The following is a 14,807-nucleotide window of genomic DNA, read 5'->3' as shown; positions in this document are numbered from 1 at the left end:
ATGAAATTACTCTCATATAAATTAAGTTATATTTTAAAATTAATAAAAAAATAATCATTTAAATCTAATAAACAATTAACTTTACAACTATAATCGCATCTACACAGCTTTTACAACGAATGATAAAACTTTTCACCCTCATCAAAGAAAACTACCGCTAATTTTTAAAATGATCATTATCTCACAAAATGCTATTTTCTAAAAAAATATAATCATTATTACTTTTAATCCTTTTAATTATTTTACAGTGATTTGTAGTAAACTATAATATATATTTTTTATTAGTATTAGTATTGTAGTAATTAAAACTTTAATTGATTGTTAATTAAAAGAGAAGAGAGTATTAAAATGAAAACAAATCATCATCTTCTTTAATCTCCTTCTTTTTCGTCGTCTGGAAGTATTATTTACAGATAGAAGGAAGAAGAAGAAAGCTTGAGAAACGTCATCTTATTCAACCATGTCTTACGACTATCTTTTCAAGTACATTATCATCGGTGATACTGGTTATTCTCTCTCTCTCTCTCTCTCTGCGTCTGCTTAAATTTCCCCATTTGGGTTTTCTTTTCTTTTCTTTTTTAATTTTCTTTTTCAATTGGTGTGTTGGTGCAGGCGTGGGAAAATCATGTTTGCTCTTGCAGTTTACAGATAAAAGATTCCAACCGGTTCATGATCTAACCATCGGTGTTGAATTCGGTGCTCGGATGGTCACCGTTGATGGCAGACCCATCAAACTTCAAATTTGGGATACTGTAATTACCTTCTCTCTTAAGTCATATTTTTTTTATTCATTTTTGTATTTTTTGGTGAAAAGGGTATGAATAACTTAGGAAAGATTTGGGTTCTTTTAAAATCTTTTCTTGTATAATTTTTTATGTTTTCTTTGGCTGTTTAGAGAAATGGTTGCTTAAAATTAATGGAGTTTATGGCTGTTAGGCTTGGATGATTTCAGTTCAGGGTACAAAGAAGATGGTGACAGAATTCCATAGGAGTTTAATTTTGTTTTATGTGAAATGATTGACATAGTGTTGGCTGGCTTATGGATTATGTTTATCAGAGTGTGTAGGATATTGGTATATATTTAACACGTTCAACTTCCTTTTTTTATAATTTTACCATGATGGTCATCCTGAGGTGTTAAACATAAGTGTCCGACATGGGTACTTTAAATAAAGAATCAAAACAAGGGATTTAGGGTTTATGTGTTGGGAATTTGTGAGTGTATAGAAACTGCATTAGTCCTTGTAATGCCTTTTATGAAATTATATTTTTAGCAATACATCAATGCATTAGGTATTTTGTTCAGTTGTGTCTTAGGAGTTCCTTTTGATGAAAAGGAGATCATAGTTATTCATTTGTTAGTTACTTCCTACTCAAGCAATGGTGAATCAGTAAAATGTAGCTTTCTAATGAACTTAATGGCTTCTTTTATCTCAATCTCAATGTTTTTGTTGATCATTTTTCCTTCCGTTATTCAATAATTTGATGATCTTTTTAGAAAGGAGCTTTTCTTTTGCTTATCTCTCTCTCTCTCTATATATATATATACCAGGCTGGACAAGAATCCTTCAGATCCATCACCAGATCTTACTACAGAGGAGCAGCAGGAGCTCTTCTTGTCTATGATATAACCAGGTGAGATATCAGTTATCTTTGGCTTCTATGTTATAACCGCTTGATATAGATTAGAGGAAATGAACGCTCCAACAGCTTGCGTCTTGCCTGTTGTAGCTTTTGCTTCGAGATTTTTCAACAGTTCTTGTACATTTGAAGGGTCTTGTACTGAACTGCAAGTTGTAAACTTGATCAGGAGAGAGACATTTAATCATCTAGCTAGTTGGTTGGAGGATGCTCGACAGCATGCGAATCCGAACATGGCGGTCACGGTCATCGGAAACAAATGTGATCTTTCTCAACGGAGGGCTGTTAGCAAAGAAGAGGGTGAACAGTTTGCAAAGGATTATGGACTGTCATTCTTGGAAACTTCTGCAAGGACATCTCAAAATGCTGAAGAGGTAAGTGTTATCCTCCAAGGATCTCCAAATATAGTATCATATTGTTTTTACATTAGTAAAAGTACCATGGAGGCTTTGTACTAAGAGTCAGATTGCATTTTGCCTCGTTTATTAACAAAATAAGCAAATTAGTCCCTGTACATTAAATCGAAGAGTAAATCAGTCTTTTTTGTTAAAATTTTCTCCATTTGTACTGTTAAAAATTAGGGTGATTGGCATAATAAGTAGACAAAGGCACGTAAAAGTCGCATGTACCTCATGCTAATGTATAAAAGTCACATGCTACTTTTACCATTGTTTTTGTTACTTTTGATGAATGATCAAATGGTAATATCGTATTGCCTTGTAGGCATTCATAATGACTGCTGCAAAGATCCTTCAGAACATTCAGGAAGGAATCTTTGATACATCCAATGAGGTAAATGATCAATGTTGTTCTGATTTTTTGTTTTTTATGTTATCTTCTTTTAAAAGACCCTCAAAATCGTAGAAAAATTTAAACACCGTGCCGGACACATTATTCCCACGTCCAATACTCTCACCTAAGTCCAAGTAGGCCTTGCTCCGTAAACAGTGTCAGCTTCTCGTGTATCTTACTGAAATGACTGATGAACTAAATGCAGTCATGCGGCATCAAGATCGGCTACGGACGTGGACAAGGTACATTGGGTACAAGTGGAACCGTTGGTCAGACAGGCGGCTGTTGCGGTTAGCAGGCTAAAAGAATTTATGTGCCTGTATTTGATCCTTAAATTCATTACCACATCACATTGCTTTGATTCATATATTCTTAATGGTGTTCTTGAACTATAGCAAGCACACTGAATGTACAAAACCGTCTTCTTTTTTTCTTTGTACCGAACTCGAATCGAAATATTCATATTTGCCTAATTTTTAATTCGAGCTATTTGCATATTAATGATTGTTATCCCGAGGGTAACTAATTGATACATGAAATAGAAAGAATTCAACCAAGACTTGTTTCTTTATTGAGACATTAATCATATCGAAAATACAAGGATAGAGTTGTTCTACATTGGTGTAAATCCGGATTAAAACTTGAACGACTACAAAAGTTCGATGGACCTAAGCTAAGAGCAAATATTCGTTCGAGAATAATCGGGTATCAGAGGCTCACTCTATTTCCAAAACCCCCTGATGAGAAACATAAAGTAATTGAATAATAAATAGAGAAATACCTACATAATATGACTTGTCGTGCCAACCTAGCGCTTTTAGACCTTGATTACTAAACCTGAGAAAATATCTGCAAAAGCCATTGGAAGAAAGCTTCAGGGATCAATACAAGAGAAAACAAATAAAATTGTTGGTTACTTGCTTATCAAGCAATACTCACCCCTGCAAGAACATCTTTAGAGAGTGTCGGTTTGCCTTGAGATGTATCGACTGCAACTGGTTTTTTCTGTGGAAATTGGCGGATCACCTTCTTATGGCTAACCGGCAGCTCGGAGTTCATTCCAGACTCCTCTTGCACCTTTTGCTTCTGCAGAAAGCCCAACACAAAGGAATCAAACATGCATGCAAAATAATGTATTCGGTTTTGTTCGAGGCAATTACAAGAGTAAACTAAGCACATGAAATTCAGCCAAGAAACTATGAAGCATCAAGTAGATTTGGATTTACATCGATCACAAGCAATGAGTTATATCCAAAAAGTAGTTGTTTACCTTCTTCATTCGCTCTTCAATTGAACTTAGCTTACGAGATTGGTCAACTTTCGAAAGATAGAAATCACGCTCCCTCTTGGCAGCGGAGATTTCTAAAGCCAACTTCTGCTCCCTAATTGCACTCTTGTAAGCTATATGAGAAAAGAAATCAACTCAGACACAATCAATATAAACATTACACATGTATAATTATATATAGCACCAAAATCATTGCAAAACAGAGAAATATAAACCAATGAGTTACCAATTTCTTCAGTAAGATCATCCCATTTGAATTTACTCAAGTATTTGATATTCCAAATATCATAATAGAACGATGACCTCTTCCTCCCACCTAATCACAGTGAAAAAGACCAAAAATGTAAGGACACACAATATCATCACAAAATGCTAATACATGAGGTAAAAGAATCACAGAAGCCCCTGTATTAGGAATCAGAATGCATTTTGCTCCCTTTACTCAAAAAATTGGCAAATTAGTCCTTGTATATTAGATCAAAGAGCAAATTTAAATTTTCTGATATGTGTATATATCTGACACAAGCATATTTAAATTTTCTTTTTAAAGTTTATCAATATATTTGAAGGATTCTTGGAGGGTCATATCCCCATTCCATATATGAAAGAGTTAGACATGGGTGTAGAACACGGGTATTTCAAGCAAAACGAAGAGTCTGACGGACATAGATAGAGATTATAAAAAAGAAACAAAATATAACAATTTTTTTCCATACCAATTTGTTCACCGTTTAACATATTAGCAACCCTCTTTGCAATCCCTTTTCTAGCAAATTCAACCCACCTAGAGAAAAAAAAAACCCAATGAACTCATTGTTAAACCATAAAAAACCTTAAAAATTCACAATAAACTATGGTTAGCTAAGCTATACAATGACATACCCTTCAGAAAATTCTTGTTCTTGAACCTTAGAAGGTCTAGGGCGTTTACCTTTTACTTGGGGTTGATGGCCTGCATTAATCAAACTAATAAAAACCCAATCCTTTTTCAAATATAATAACTAAAGAAGAACAAAAAGAAGCCATTTTTGAGGTGTGAATTTCACTGATATTAACTCACCGGAAGGAGTGAGATAAATCCTAAGAATTTCACCATACTGAGAAAGCAATTGGCGTAGTTTAACATGATCCATATGTGGTGGAACTCTGCTTAAATAACAAACCCCACGATTATCAGCATCACCACCTTCATTCAACAATTTCTTCTTTTTCCTCTTCTTATTCTGGCTGTTGGGTATATTATTTTCATCTTCAAATCCATCATCATCATTATCATCAACATCAACATCAAACTCTCGGTTTTCTTCTTCAGTCATTGAAGCTTCCTTTTTTTTTCAGTTTCAGCAAAAAATCCCATAGTCAGATTTCAAATACCCTTCAAAGGGTTCCAAATAGAAGTACAGTAGCGGTGTCTCGGCCGCTATTTCGCGCCGTCAGCCAGCGCTAAAGAACTCAACAGCAGATAACTCAAAATTTGATTAATCAAGTTTAGGGTTTAAAAAATTACCTTATTTAATATCTTGGTCCGCCGGAGAAAGAGGGCTCCGGTGAGGCACTGGAGGAGAGCGGTGAGAAGCTTGTTTGGCGGCGGGGAATGTGTGAAGATATGAGAGTGGGTCGAGAATTTTTGAAGGAAAATTTAGAAAAAAAAAAAAAAGGAAGTAAAAAAAAATTTGTATATAATCTGGGTGGTTAGCCTGTCTAGCCCAATGGGTTCGATTCGAATTGGACCGGGTTTTTAAAGATTTTTTAGTTAGGCCGGCTCGTTTTATTTCGAATTTAAATTAAATAGTAAAATTATTTTATTTAAATTTAAGTTATGAACTAATTAATTTATCACACATACCATTTTTAATTGAATAAAAATATTTATAATTTTTTATACAAATATTGTGAATTTAATAAAAATTCTAAAAATAGTGTTTTTTTTTCTTTGCCTATATGATATTACTATTATTAGCAATTGTTAATATATATTATTACAAGGTCCTAGGTAGAGCTGATTGTGGACTAGTCTAGGTTGGGTCTCAACAAAATTTTAAGCCCTTTTTAGGTCTAAACCCTGCCTGAAAAATGAGTTTAAATTTTTGTCTTATCCTAACATAAATTATAGAAGTCAAACTCAAGTCTGGCCCGACTCAGCCCATATTAAAAAAATTTTAGATTATTTTATTATATACAACAAATTTAATATATATATAATATCAAATACACTTAAAAATATTAAAACAAATGTTAAAACAACAACAATTTGAAAATACATTAAAAATTCTTTATATTAAGATAGTTGCAACTAAAACAGTAGCAAAATTAATAATAAAACATAAGTTCTACAATAACCAAATAATATTAAAAACAACAGCAAAACAACGTTATAAAATGTAGCAAAAAATATAAAAAAATCACAAAAAAAAACACTGAAACAACAAAAACATCAGCAAAAAAAAAGTAAAGTAGCAAAAACAACACCAAAACACTAGGAACAACAAACAAATAGTAAGATAATTTTTATTAAAAAATAATTAATTTATTCCGGCTGGCCTGGGCCAAAAAACTTTTACTCGAGGCAAAGCTTGTTATTTTTTGTCCAAACTCATTTTTCGAACTTATATTTTTATCCAAAATTTCTCATTTTTTTGGGTGAGCCTTCGGACCGGGCTGGACAACCCAACCCATGCATGATCAAGTGTAGTCTCAGTGTCCCAATTGACATGCTTTTGACATATGGTATTCTTATCATAGCAACACAATCTATCTATATATCCATTTTTTTAAAATTAATAGAAGATAATCTTAAAGTTATAATAATTAGATTTTACACCCCCATTTTATTTGGGATGTCAACCATTAATTATACATAAATTTATCTTATAATAATAATAATAATAATAATAATTTTTAATATTTATGTAAATAAATTTAGAAATATATTCAAATGAAATACAATAAACTAAGAAATCAAAACCTAAAATAATTATAATTTGTCAAACCTCTTTAAATATTTCTAACTATCTCTAAAATTAAATAATATAAATAAACTCTTAAGTGATAAAAATACAAGAAAATTAATTAAAACACAATCCAAAAAAATCTACACAATGTGAAAAAAATAGATAATACAAATATATATAATAATAATTTTATATAAATTAATTAGTACACATAATATGTGTATATATAATAAAAATTAATGTACATTAAATTAATTAATATATATGGGTATGCAATTATTATATAAATTAATATAATAATATTAAAATGTAAAATTAAATAATGTTATATTTTAATATTACTATACTAATTTATATAATATTGATAATGTTAATGAAAGATTAATTTCTACTTATTATTCAAATAAATGATGAGTAATTATATTAAATATATATGATTTTTTTACTAAAACTATTTTAAATTACCATAGTATTTAATAATTAAAATACAATTATTTTTTACCGAATTATCTAAAAATATGAAAAATTATGTTTGGTAAAAATTTTAAAACAACGGTACAATAAATATGTTTTAAAATACTATTAAATTTTTAAAAGAAAAATTTTACTAAAATATTTTAAATATTATTTTTAAAAAAAATTAAAAGTACAAATTCACCATCATACTATAAAATTCGCCATTATATTTTATTTTTATTGACATTTTTTGTTTTTTAAAATATGAGTAAATTTAAAATTAAATGTTTATCTTATTAAATTTTATCACTAAACGTTAAATTTTATTAATTTTACAGCCAACTTTCATTTTTTTTAAATTAAATTCTATCACTCAATATTAATTTTGAAGATTTGAAAATAAATTTTAATAATGAAACTTCTTTGAAATATTTTATTTCAATAGATAAACTTATAAAATATCAACAATTAATAAATTAACTTTGAATTTTTAAATTAATGAAATAAATATTTGAAAAATAAAAATATATATAAAGTAATTTTTTTATAAAATAACTGTTTTTAATAATTTTGACATTATATTGTTTTAGTTATTAATCTTAAATATTAAGATAAAATTGAAAAAAAAAAGAAAAGAATTTTAATAAATTATTTTTAAGTTATTTTAAATTAAAATTGAGTAAAAAATTTCAAAAAAAAAATCAAACTTTAGAGATAAATTTCAATTAAATAAATGTAAAGTGACAAGCTTTAATATAGAATTAAAGTATAGCAGTAAATTTACCTTTAATTTATAAGCACGATGATAAATATCAATTAAAATGTTAAATAGTGGCAATTTTTAATTTCACGTAAAATATAGTGACAATTTTACAAATAAAAATGTACTTTTAAAATTTAGTGGTAAGTTTTAAAAAAAATCATAATATATTTTATTAATACATACAATTAATCTGTGCACCGCACTAAGAAAATTAATGTTGTATAAATTATAAGTTTTGTTATTGTTTAGCTTGTTAAATTAATTTTATTTTTGTTGGATTCTTTGTTATTAATAATTGTTGAATTTGTTAACATTGTTCATAATGTAATTCAACATTTTATAGTTTTAAGTGACAAAATGTTGAAACGATTTTGTCGGTCTAATCTATTTGCATACATCAATTACTTCAATTGACACTGGCATCACATTTTCACCAAAGTTTTATGATGGAATAGTGTTACTTCAAAGGACGTGAAATATGAAAATATAGTGACGTAATAATCTTACTTTTGTACGACATGAAAATAAAGATTCTTATAAAAACTTCAGACTAGAGATACTAAAATGGATATTAAGTTTGAAGTATAGATTTGTGAGTGAAGTAGAAAAGGTGTTTTTTTTTTTGAACAATCTTGTTAAAAGTTCTGATTATATATGCTCTTATAATGTTTAGAATTACCCATAGTTTATTCTCAACCCTTAAATAGGAGGATAATGCGCTTCAATACACTTAAGCCTATGTTCTCCTGTATTGATAATAATGCTCATGCCAATCGAACTAAGACTCAATCGACAAAAAGTGGAGCTTGAAAAATAAAATTGATTGTAATTTCAGAAGGGAAACAATGAGAAACAAATGAAATTTCAATCAAAATATCAGAAAATCTAACATCATCAAACCTATTTACTATTTGCATCTTATCAACAACAAATTACTAAAAGAATATGATCACAAGTATAGCTTCAGTTTCGTTCCGATCGAACTCCGGCATATCGGACATGTCTCAAGATCTTTCGAACATCCTTCACATGTCTGATGGCCGCAACCAAATGCCATGTCTTTCGAGTTATCAAGACAAATGGGACAAAGCTGTTCCAAAACAACCGTAAATAGGATTAAATTTCAACATCAGTTATACATGTACATGTATATATGAAATTCCATACCTGGCTATCATAAATGGAAATTGGAGCTGAGGGTGTTGGGCTGACAAGACTAGTACTTTCGGGACACGGAGGGACGCTTGGTTGGAAACCGGTACGGCAGGACGGTTTCAAGCTGTTGAAAGATGGGGCACCGTAAGTACGCAGAGGTAGGGGAACTCTATCCGGTACATTTCCTGTCCTATTGCTGCCAGAAAATAAATCGGAAATCGTCATCGTAGCTTCGAGTTTGCAAAAGGTTCAAAATGGATAGTGAAGTAAGTATTGTTACCCCAAAATGTTAAGCTCAATGGTAGCTTTGTACTGTGATGGAATCTCCATTAAGGCAGTTAGTGCAAATTCCGTTTCCTTGCGCGACGGAGTTGTATTCTTCGACATGATTTCCGTGAAATTCACGAACTAGAAAAACCGAATCGAAGCAAGAATGAGCTAAATAACTGAAGAATGAACGATATTGAAAGTTAAACATTTTGTGTGCAATCAGAAATTACCCGGAAATTATCAAAGGCTCGAGCTGGAATGTTGTCGTCGAACTCTTTCATCATGTCCCACGGTCCATCTCCGACACCAACCAATATAATCGACAATGGAAGCTTGCTGTAATATACAAAACAACATATAAGACAATGAGAAAAACGAAATCGAACGAAGCAGGATCCATAATGTTTACCTTGCTTGTACTATGACATCAATAGTTTTCTGCTCTTGCGGACTTAGCCGATCCCGTCCAGTATCGGTACTTTTAGTTACCTGCCCATCGGCGATTATCACTAACACATGGTACTGGCCACAGCTCTGCTCGACAATGGTCATTGCCATTTCGATGATAGGAGCAAACGACGTAGGTCCTAAGTAACAATTACTAATCGGATTAGCTGCGGAAGGTAACTCGAAACAGGGATGAAAAAGGGAAGATTAACCGAAACCTGCAAGGCGTAGATGAGGCACGAGTTCTCTATATCGGCTTAAGACTTCCTCGAATCCGTTACAAAATCGGTTATCCGGATAAAAACTGAAGACATCTTGATCATGTGTTGATGCTGTCAATGGATAGTGTCGAAATTTAAGCCAATAGGCATCTCAAAAGGGAAAAACAAACACGAAATTTATCCGTACCATCACCGAATCCGAAACAAGGAATCAAATTATCTTCATCAAAGACAGATAAGGTTTTCCCAATGATCGATATTGCCTGTTCATATGGATTCAAATAATTTCCGATATGGTGTAAACTTTTGCCATTGAATGATCTTTTACCTACAAAACAAGTCACATTCAGCACGTAAAATGGCGCATGACATATATTACCGGCGCGGCGGCGCATTTTTAAGGCATCGATCTTAACCTGTCCACATATTGCTCTTCGTGAAATCGATACCGACAATGAGATTCGACGATTCGAGTCCAGCATTCGCAAGAGCCTCCGTTACCTACGTAATCAACCGGGGAAAAAAATAAATAACTAACTTGTAACACAAGTAACCAATATAATAGATATACATACCTGATCTAAGGAGTTGTAGCTATCTGCAATACTTGAATACCTCCTCTGCAACATCGTTTTATCATTTCCATGGTCTCGTGTAGGCGGATAATATGGCGGCTCGTGTTGCGAATGCGGATAATATTGCGGAGAAGCATAGCTGTACTTGGGGCTTTCTAGATCATATGAAGACTGAGGATAGAAAAAATACGAATCCCATGACGACAATGAATTGGAACGATTCGACGAACTTTGTCTCCAACTTCCCTCCTTCGAATTAGTACTTCCCATCAACTCCAAGTTTTTCCAGAAATTCCGAAAACCAGTGAAGATCAACAAGTAAGGCTAAAATATAAGGATACCCTTTAAACCAAAACGACTATATATATACCAGCTAGTAAGAAATGAAGAGATAAAAGGATATGGAATATTTGTGACTTTCCAAGAAAGTTCAAAATTTTCTACTTTACCAAACAATCAAGTGACCAATTCAGAAACGGATGCCAGCTAAGAGTATATTCTCAAAATGAAGAAAATTTGAAGATTTTAAAGCGTAAAAGTAAACAACTTTAAGACTTACGGGATCAAAGAGAAAATAATTCACATGGCTTTGATTGAATCATAGGAAGTTGCTGAGTTTTTTACATAGCTTCAATGGAGGATAATACAGGTATCTACTTTGCTTTTGAAGTTTTAGATCAATTATTGATTGAAACCCAAAAAGAAAAACAAAGGTTAAATTGTGTTATTAGTCCTTATACTTTGTAAAAGTTGTGGATTTAGTCTTTATACTTTAATTAGATTAATTTTAGTGTTTGTACTTTTTGACACAAAAGTAACATTTAAATTCACTTCGTTGAATTCAGTTACTGGTTCTGTACTATGCGTATAATTATAGATTTGGCCCATATCCTTTAATTGCATCATTCTAAGTCCTTATACTATTCAAATTTTGAAACTTCAATTTCGATACGAATGACTGTTGTTAATTTATTAACTGAATTTTTAGTAAGTAATATGTGAAAATAATATGTTGACATGGCATTACACATATAATAATATGTTTGCCGCAACAAATTTCGAAAATAGTAAAACTGAATGGATTTAATAAATTATCGTTTGGTGAGGAATGAAATTTGAAAAATTGAAAATATAGGGGCTAAAAATGACGAAATTAAAGTATAGAGACTAAATTCACAACTTCTGTAATGTATAGGGACTAATAGCAGAATTTAACCAAATAAAAAACATTTTTGATGTTTGCAAGCTAAACTCACGTCTCAATCATGTCTTATCCTTCTTTCAATTATTGTTTTCATCAACTTCAAAAGATGTCGGGACAGGGGATATTGGAATAGTTGATAAAATATTATTATTGTATTTATTTCCTTTAATAGTTAATATAAATTTTTTATCTTAAAATTTATTCTAAGATAGATATATCTTTCTCCATAATTACAAAAATAAAAATAAAAATAAAAATTTTAAAAAAGTATTAAAATTGTGAATTTTTTTATTATTAAACATTACTAAATGTTCTTCCATCACGAATTCAAATGAGTTGCTCGATACCGGCATATAAAGTTTGAAATCTCATGTTATGGATGCTTCATTGTGAGAAAGGTGCATAACGTGCCTACCGTTGTCTGCTTTTGTTCACTGAAGTAATGAAAACGACACTTTGTTCGTGTATAATTTTCTGGAAATATGATTGTTATATGTATTTGATCATAATTTTGAACTCCATTTCTTGCATTTTCAGCCACTTCCCGAGACTGTGACCCTTGTCGAAGACATTGTCATGGAGTATGTAACAGATCTGGTAAGTTTCTGTTTACTGATTTATATCTTTGGTTAATGAGATGCCATTGTTGGTAACATGTCGGTGTTTTACTCGCTCAAAGGCGCATAAAGCTCAAGATATCGGATCAAAGAGAGGAAAGTTATCGGTTGAGGATTTTCTGTTTCTAATTCGCAAGGTAAACTCTTAATTCGAATACGTATGGAACTATAATCTGAGTATGTTCCTGGAATTGGTTGTTTGTCCTTTGGTTTTTTATTGAAAATCAATTTGAATCTGCTGGACATGTCGAAACTAAATCGGTGTACGAAATTGCTGTCAATGCAAGAGGAACTGAAGCAAGCAAGGAAGGCATTTGAGGTTGATGAAGAGAAGCTAGAAACATTAGAGTAGCTTAATTGGCCTTTTATTTGTTTAGGTCAAAAGGCTAAGTGCGTTAAGCGTTGCAAACAAATGTTTATAATGATTTTGTTATAAGATAAAAGGGGTTTAGGGTTTTGGAAATAATTTTTGGTCCTAAATTTTGTAATTAGGTCTACTTTGGTACATTGGTATTTTTTTTGGTCCACTTTGATTTTTGAACTTGACAGCTAGATCCATTTTGGTCATTAAATTGAATTCTATTAAGATTTAATGATGTGACCAGTGTTGCAATAATAGGAACTTGATTGAATGGACCGAGAACTAGTTGATATAACAGTCTAAGCAAATGGGTTGAATTGTTAGACTCCAAAACTACTTGAAATTGTTAAAAGTAAAAAATTAGGACAAAAATGGATTGTTGAATGTGTTGAATCGGTTTCATTTTTTTTTTAGATTTTTATAAATTTGAATTATTTATCTAACTATTGTCAGCTTGACTGTTAAACTGAACAAGCTGGTTAAAACAAAAATAGGTGGTTTGAGTTGTTCAACTACTAGTCCGATAATTAAAACACTAAATGTGATGCTTTGAGACTATATTGCACCATCACCTAAAAAATTATATAAATTTTTAAAATTTCAAGTGATGATATGACACAATGTCATAGTGTTACATTATCAAACTTTTATATTTTTTAATTTTAAGAATTAATGTGTACTTAGTTTTACGTCCAAGTGCCAAAGTGGATAAAAAAAATATAGATATCAAAGTAAATCTAGTTGTTAAGTTTAGAATCCAAAAATTATATTATTTCTAAGATGAACAATAGACTTTGTTGATGGGTCGAGCCATGATCCGAATTTTTTTTTTGTTTAGGTGTTATTTTGCGAGACGCAACTTTTAAGCTTAAATTATTGTTTATTTAATATTAAATAATATTTATTATTATAAATAATAATAATTATAGTTCTTCAAAAGAAACTATAATAAAAAAAATAAAGTGATTCAAAACAAACTATAATCTTAGAAGTTAATACATGGTAAAATTATATTTATCCCCTCTTAAAATAATAAAATTTTGATTTACTCCTCCTAAAAAACTATAAAGATATAAGTCAATAAAATAGTGAAATTGCAGTTTAATTCTTATAAAAAATATATAACTTAAGCTTGGTTCCTAGAAAAAAATCTAACTTTACCCTTGAAGTAATCGAAAAAAAAAATAAAAGGACCAAATTAAGAATTTCACTAAAATACAAGTACCAAATATTATATATGATAAATAACATTCCATTTGATAAGTTGTCAACTTAACTACATTTATTCATTTTCATACCAATAAACTTTGACTTTTAGATGCCCCATTTCAACTGTTTTACACAAGACTCCTTTCACGTTGTTTTTGGAATTTTCAACGATGGAATGCTTCATGATACATATTTGCCATTCCTTTTATCCTAAATTTTCGTATTTTCCATATTAAGAAATTATTAATACCTATTAAAAAAATTTAAAATTTTTTTTTTCCAAAATCATATCAGACACGTCAATTGGATAGGGAATTGATCGGGGAATCAGTATAGAATAAGGGCTTAGACCAGTTATTCTACAAATCGGTAAAATTAGGAGTTGAACTGAGATATTTTAATAATTTATTCAATTTAACGACAAATTGATCAAATTGAGAACCAATAAACTGACTGATTTAACTATTGATCTAGTTCTGAATACCTTACATATATATATTTCAATTGATAGAAGCTTCTATAAAAGAAGACCAAACAAAAACTTTGAATAACAAAATTAACCTTTGTCATACTGATAGCCCAAAGTCTAGAAACCCTAACACAATTTCCCCACACTATGTAGCATATGCAATGTACCAAAATTTGACTTTCCATTGCGCAGCCAGCCATGCACGTCAAATAGTTTATATACTTTCAAGTAATTCTAGAAACTACAATATTTCAAATATATTTAGGGTAAATTACGCTTTTGGTCACTCAATTATCATCAAGTTTACACTTTAATCACTTAATTATGAAATATTACAATTTAATTAGTCAAATACTTGAAATTGATCATTTAAGTCACTCCTCTATTA

At 30.6% G+C, this 14,807-nt stretch overlaps 3 protein-coding genes across 6 annotated transcripts; 1 reads left to right on the top strand and 2 right to left on the bottom strand.

Moving 5' to 3' along the window:
* The first annotated feature begins 290 nt into the window (after positions 1–290).
* LOC107926519 (ras-related protein RABB1b) lies at positions 291–2,913 on the top strand. 2 transcript variants are annotated; one of them, XM_041098056.1, is made up of 6 exons: positions 291–497; positions 613–752; positions 1,553–1,635; positions 1,811–2,015; positions 2,365–2,433; positions 2,639–2,913. In XM_041098056.1, exons 1-6 carry the CDS (start codon positions 461–463, stop codon positions 2,726–2,728), a joined length of 624 nt encoding a protein of 207 aa, XP_040953990.1. In that variant the 5' UTR covers positions 291–460; the 3' UTR covers positions 2,729–2,913. The 2 variants fall into 2 exon arrangements, with proteins under 2 accessions (XP_040953990.1, XP_016712884.1); XM_016857395.2 differs by having other exon boundaries at positions 296–506.
* Positions 2,914–2,981: 68 nt separating this feature from the next.
* LOC107926517 (pre-rRNA-processing protein ESF2) lies at positions 2,982–5,383 on the bottom strand. Of its 2 annotated transcripts, none has more exons than XM_016857393.2 (8): positions 5,229–5,383; positions 4,782–5,046; positions 4,604–4,673; positions 4,438–4,505; positions 3,948–4,037; positions 3,704–3,834; positions 3,373–3,519; positions 2,982–3,282 (listed from the first exon to the last, which is right to left on the bottom strand). In XM_016857393.2, exons 2-8 carry the CDS (start codon positions 5,035–5,037, stop codon positions 3,265–3,267), a joined length of 780 nt encoding a protein of 259 aa, XP_016712882.1. In that variant the 5' UTR covers positions 5,038–5,046; positions 5,229–5,383; the 3' UTR covers positions 2,982–3,264. The 2 variants fall into 2 exon arrangements, with proteins under 2 accessions (XP_016712882.1, XP_016712883.1); XM_016857394.2 differs by having other exon boundaries at positions 4,782–5,042; positions 5,229–5,365.
* A 3,314-nt stretch (positions 5,384–8,697) lies between these two features.
* Positions 8,698–11,245, bottom strand: LOC107926373 (E3 ubiquitin-protein ligase RGLG2). Of its 2 annotated transcripts, none has more exons than XM_016857217.2 (10): positions 11,119–11,245; positions 10,560–10,832; positions 10,401–10,485; positions 10,172–10,312; positions 9,982–10,095; positions 9,726–9,903; positions 9,547–9,652; positions 9,327–9,454; positions 9,059–9,242; positions 8,698–8,981 (listed from the first exon to the last, which is right to left on the bottom strand). In XM_016857217.2, the coding sequence occupies exons 2-10, from the start codon at positions 10,827–10,829 to the stop codon at positions 8,841–8,843; spliced, it is 1,347 nt and encodes a 448-aa protein (XP_016712706.1). In that variant the 5' UTR covers positions 10,830–10,832; positions 11,119–11,245; the 3' UTR covers positions 8,698–8,840. The 2 variants fall into 2 exon arrangements, with proteins under 2 accessions (XP_016712706.1, XP_016712705.1); XM_016857216.2 differs by having other exon boundaries at positions 10,560–10,883; positions 11,119–11,214.
* Positions 11,246–14,807: the final 3,562 nt, after the last annotated feature.

The sequence above is a fragment of the Gossypium hirsutum genome, chromosome D07 (genome assembly GCF_007990345.1).
Source record: "Gossypium hirsutum isolate 1008001.06 chromosome D07, Gossypium_hirsutum_v2.1, whole genome shotgun sequence".
Taxonomy (NCBI): domain Eukaryota; kingdom Viridiplantae; phylum Streptophyta; class Magnoliopsida; order Malvales; family Malvaceae; genus Gossypium; species Gossypium hirsutum.
Note: the sequence above shows the minus strand (reverse complement) of the source record. Positions and strands in the feature narration are given on the sequence as shown.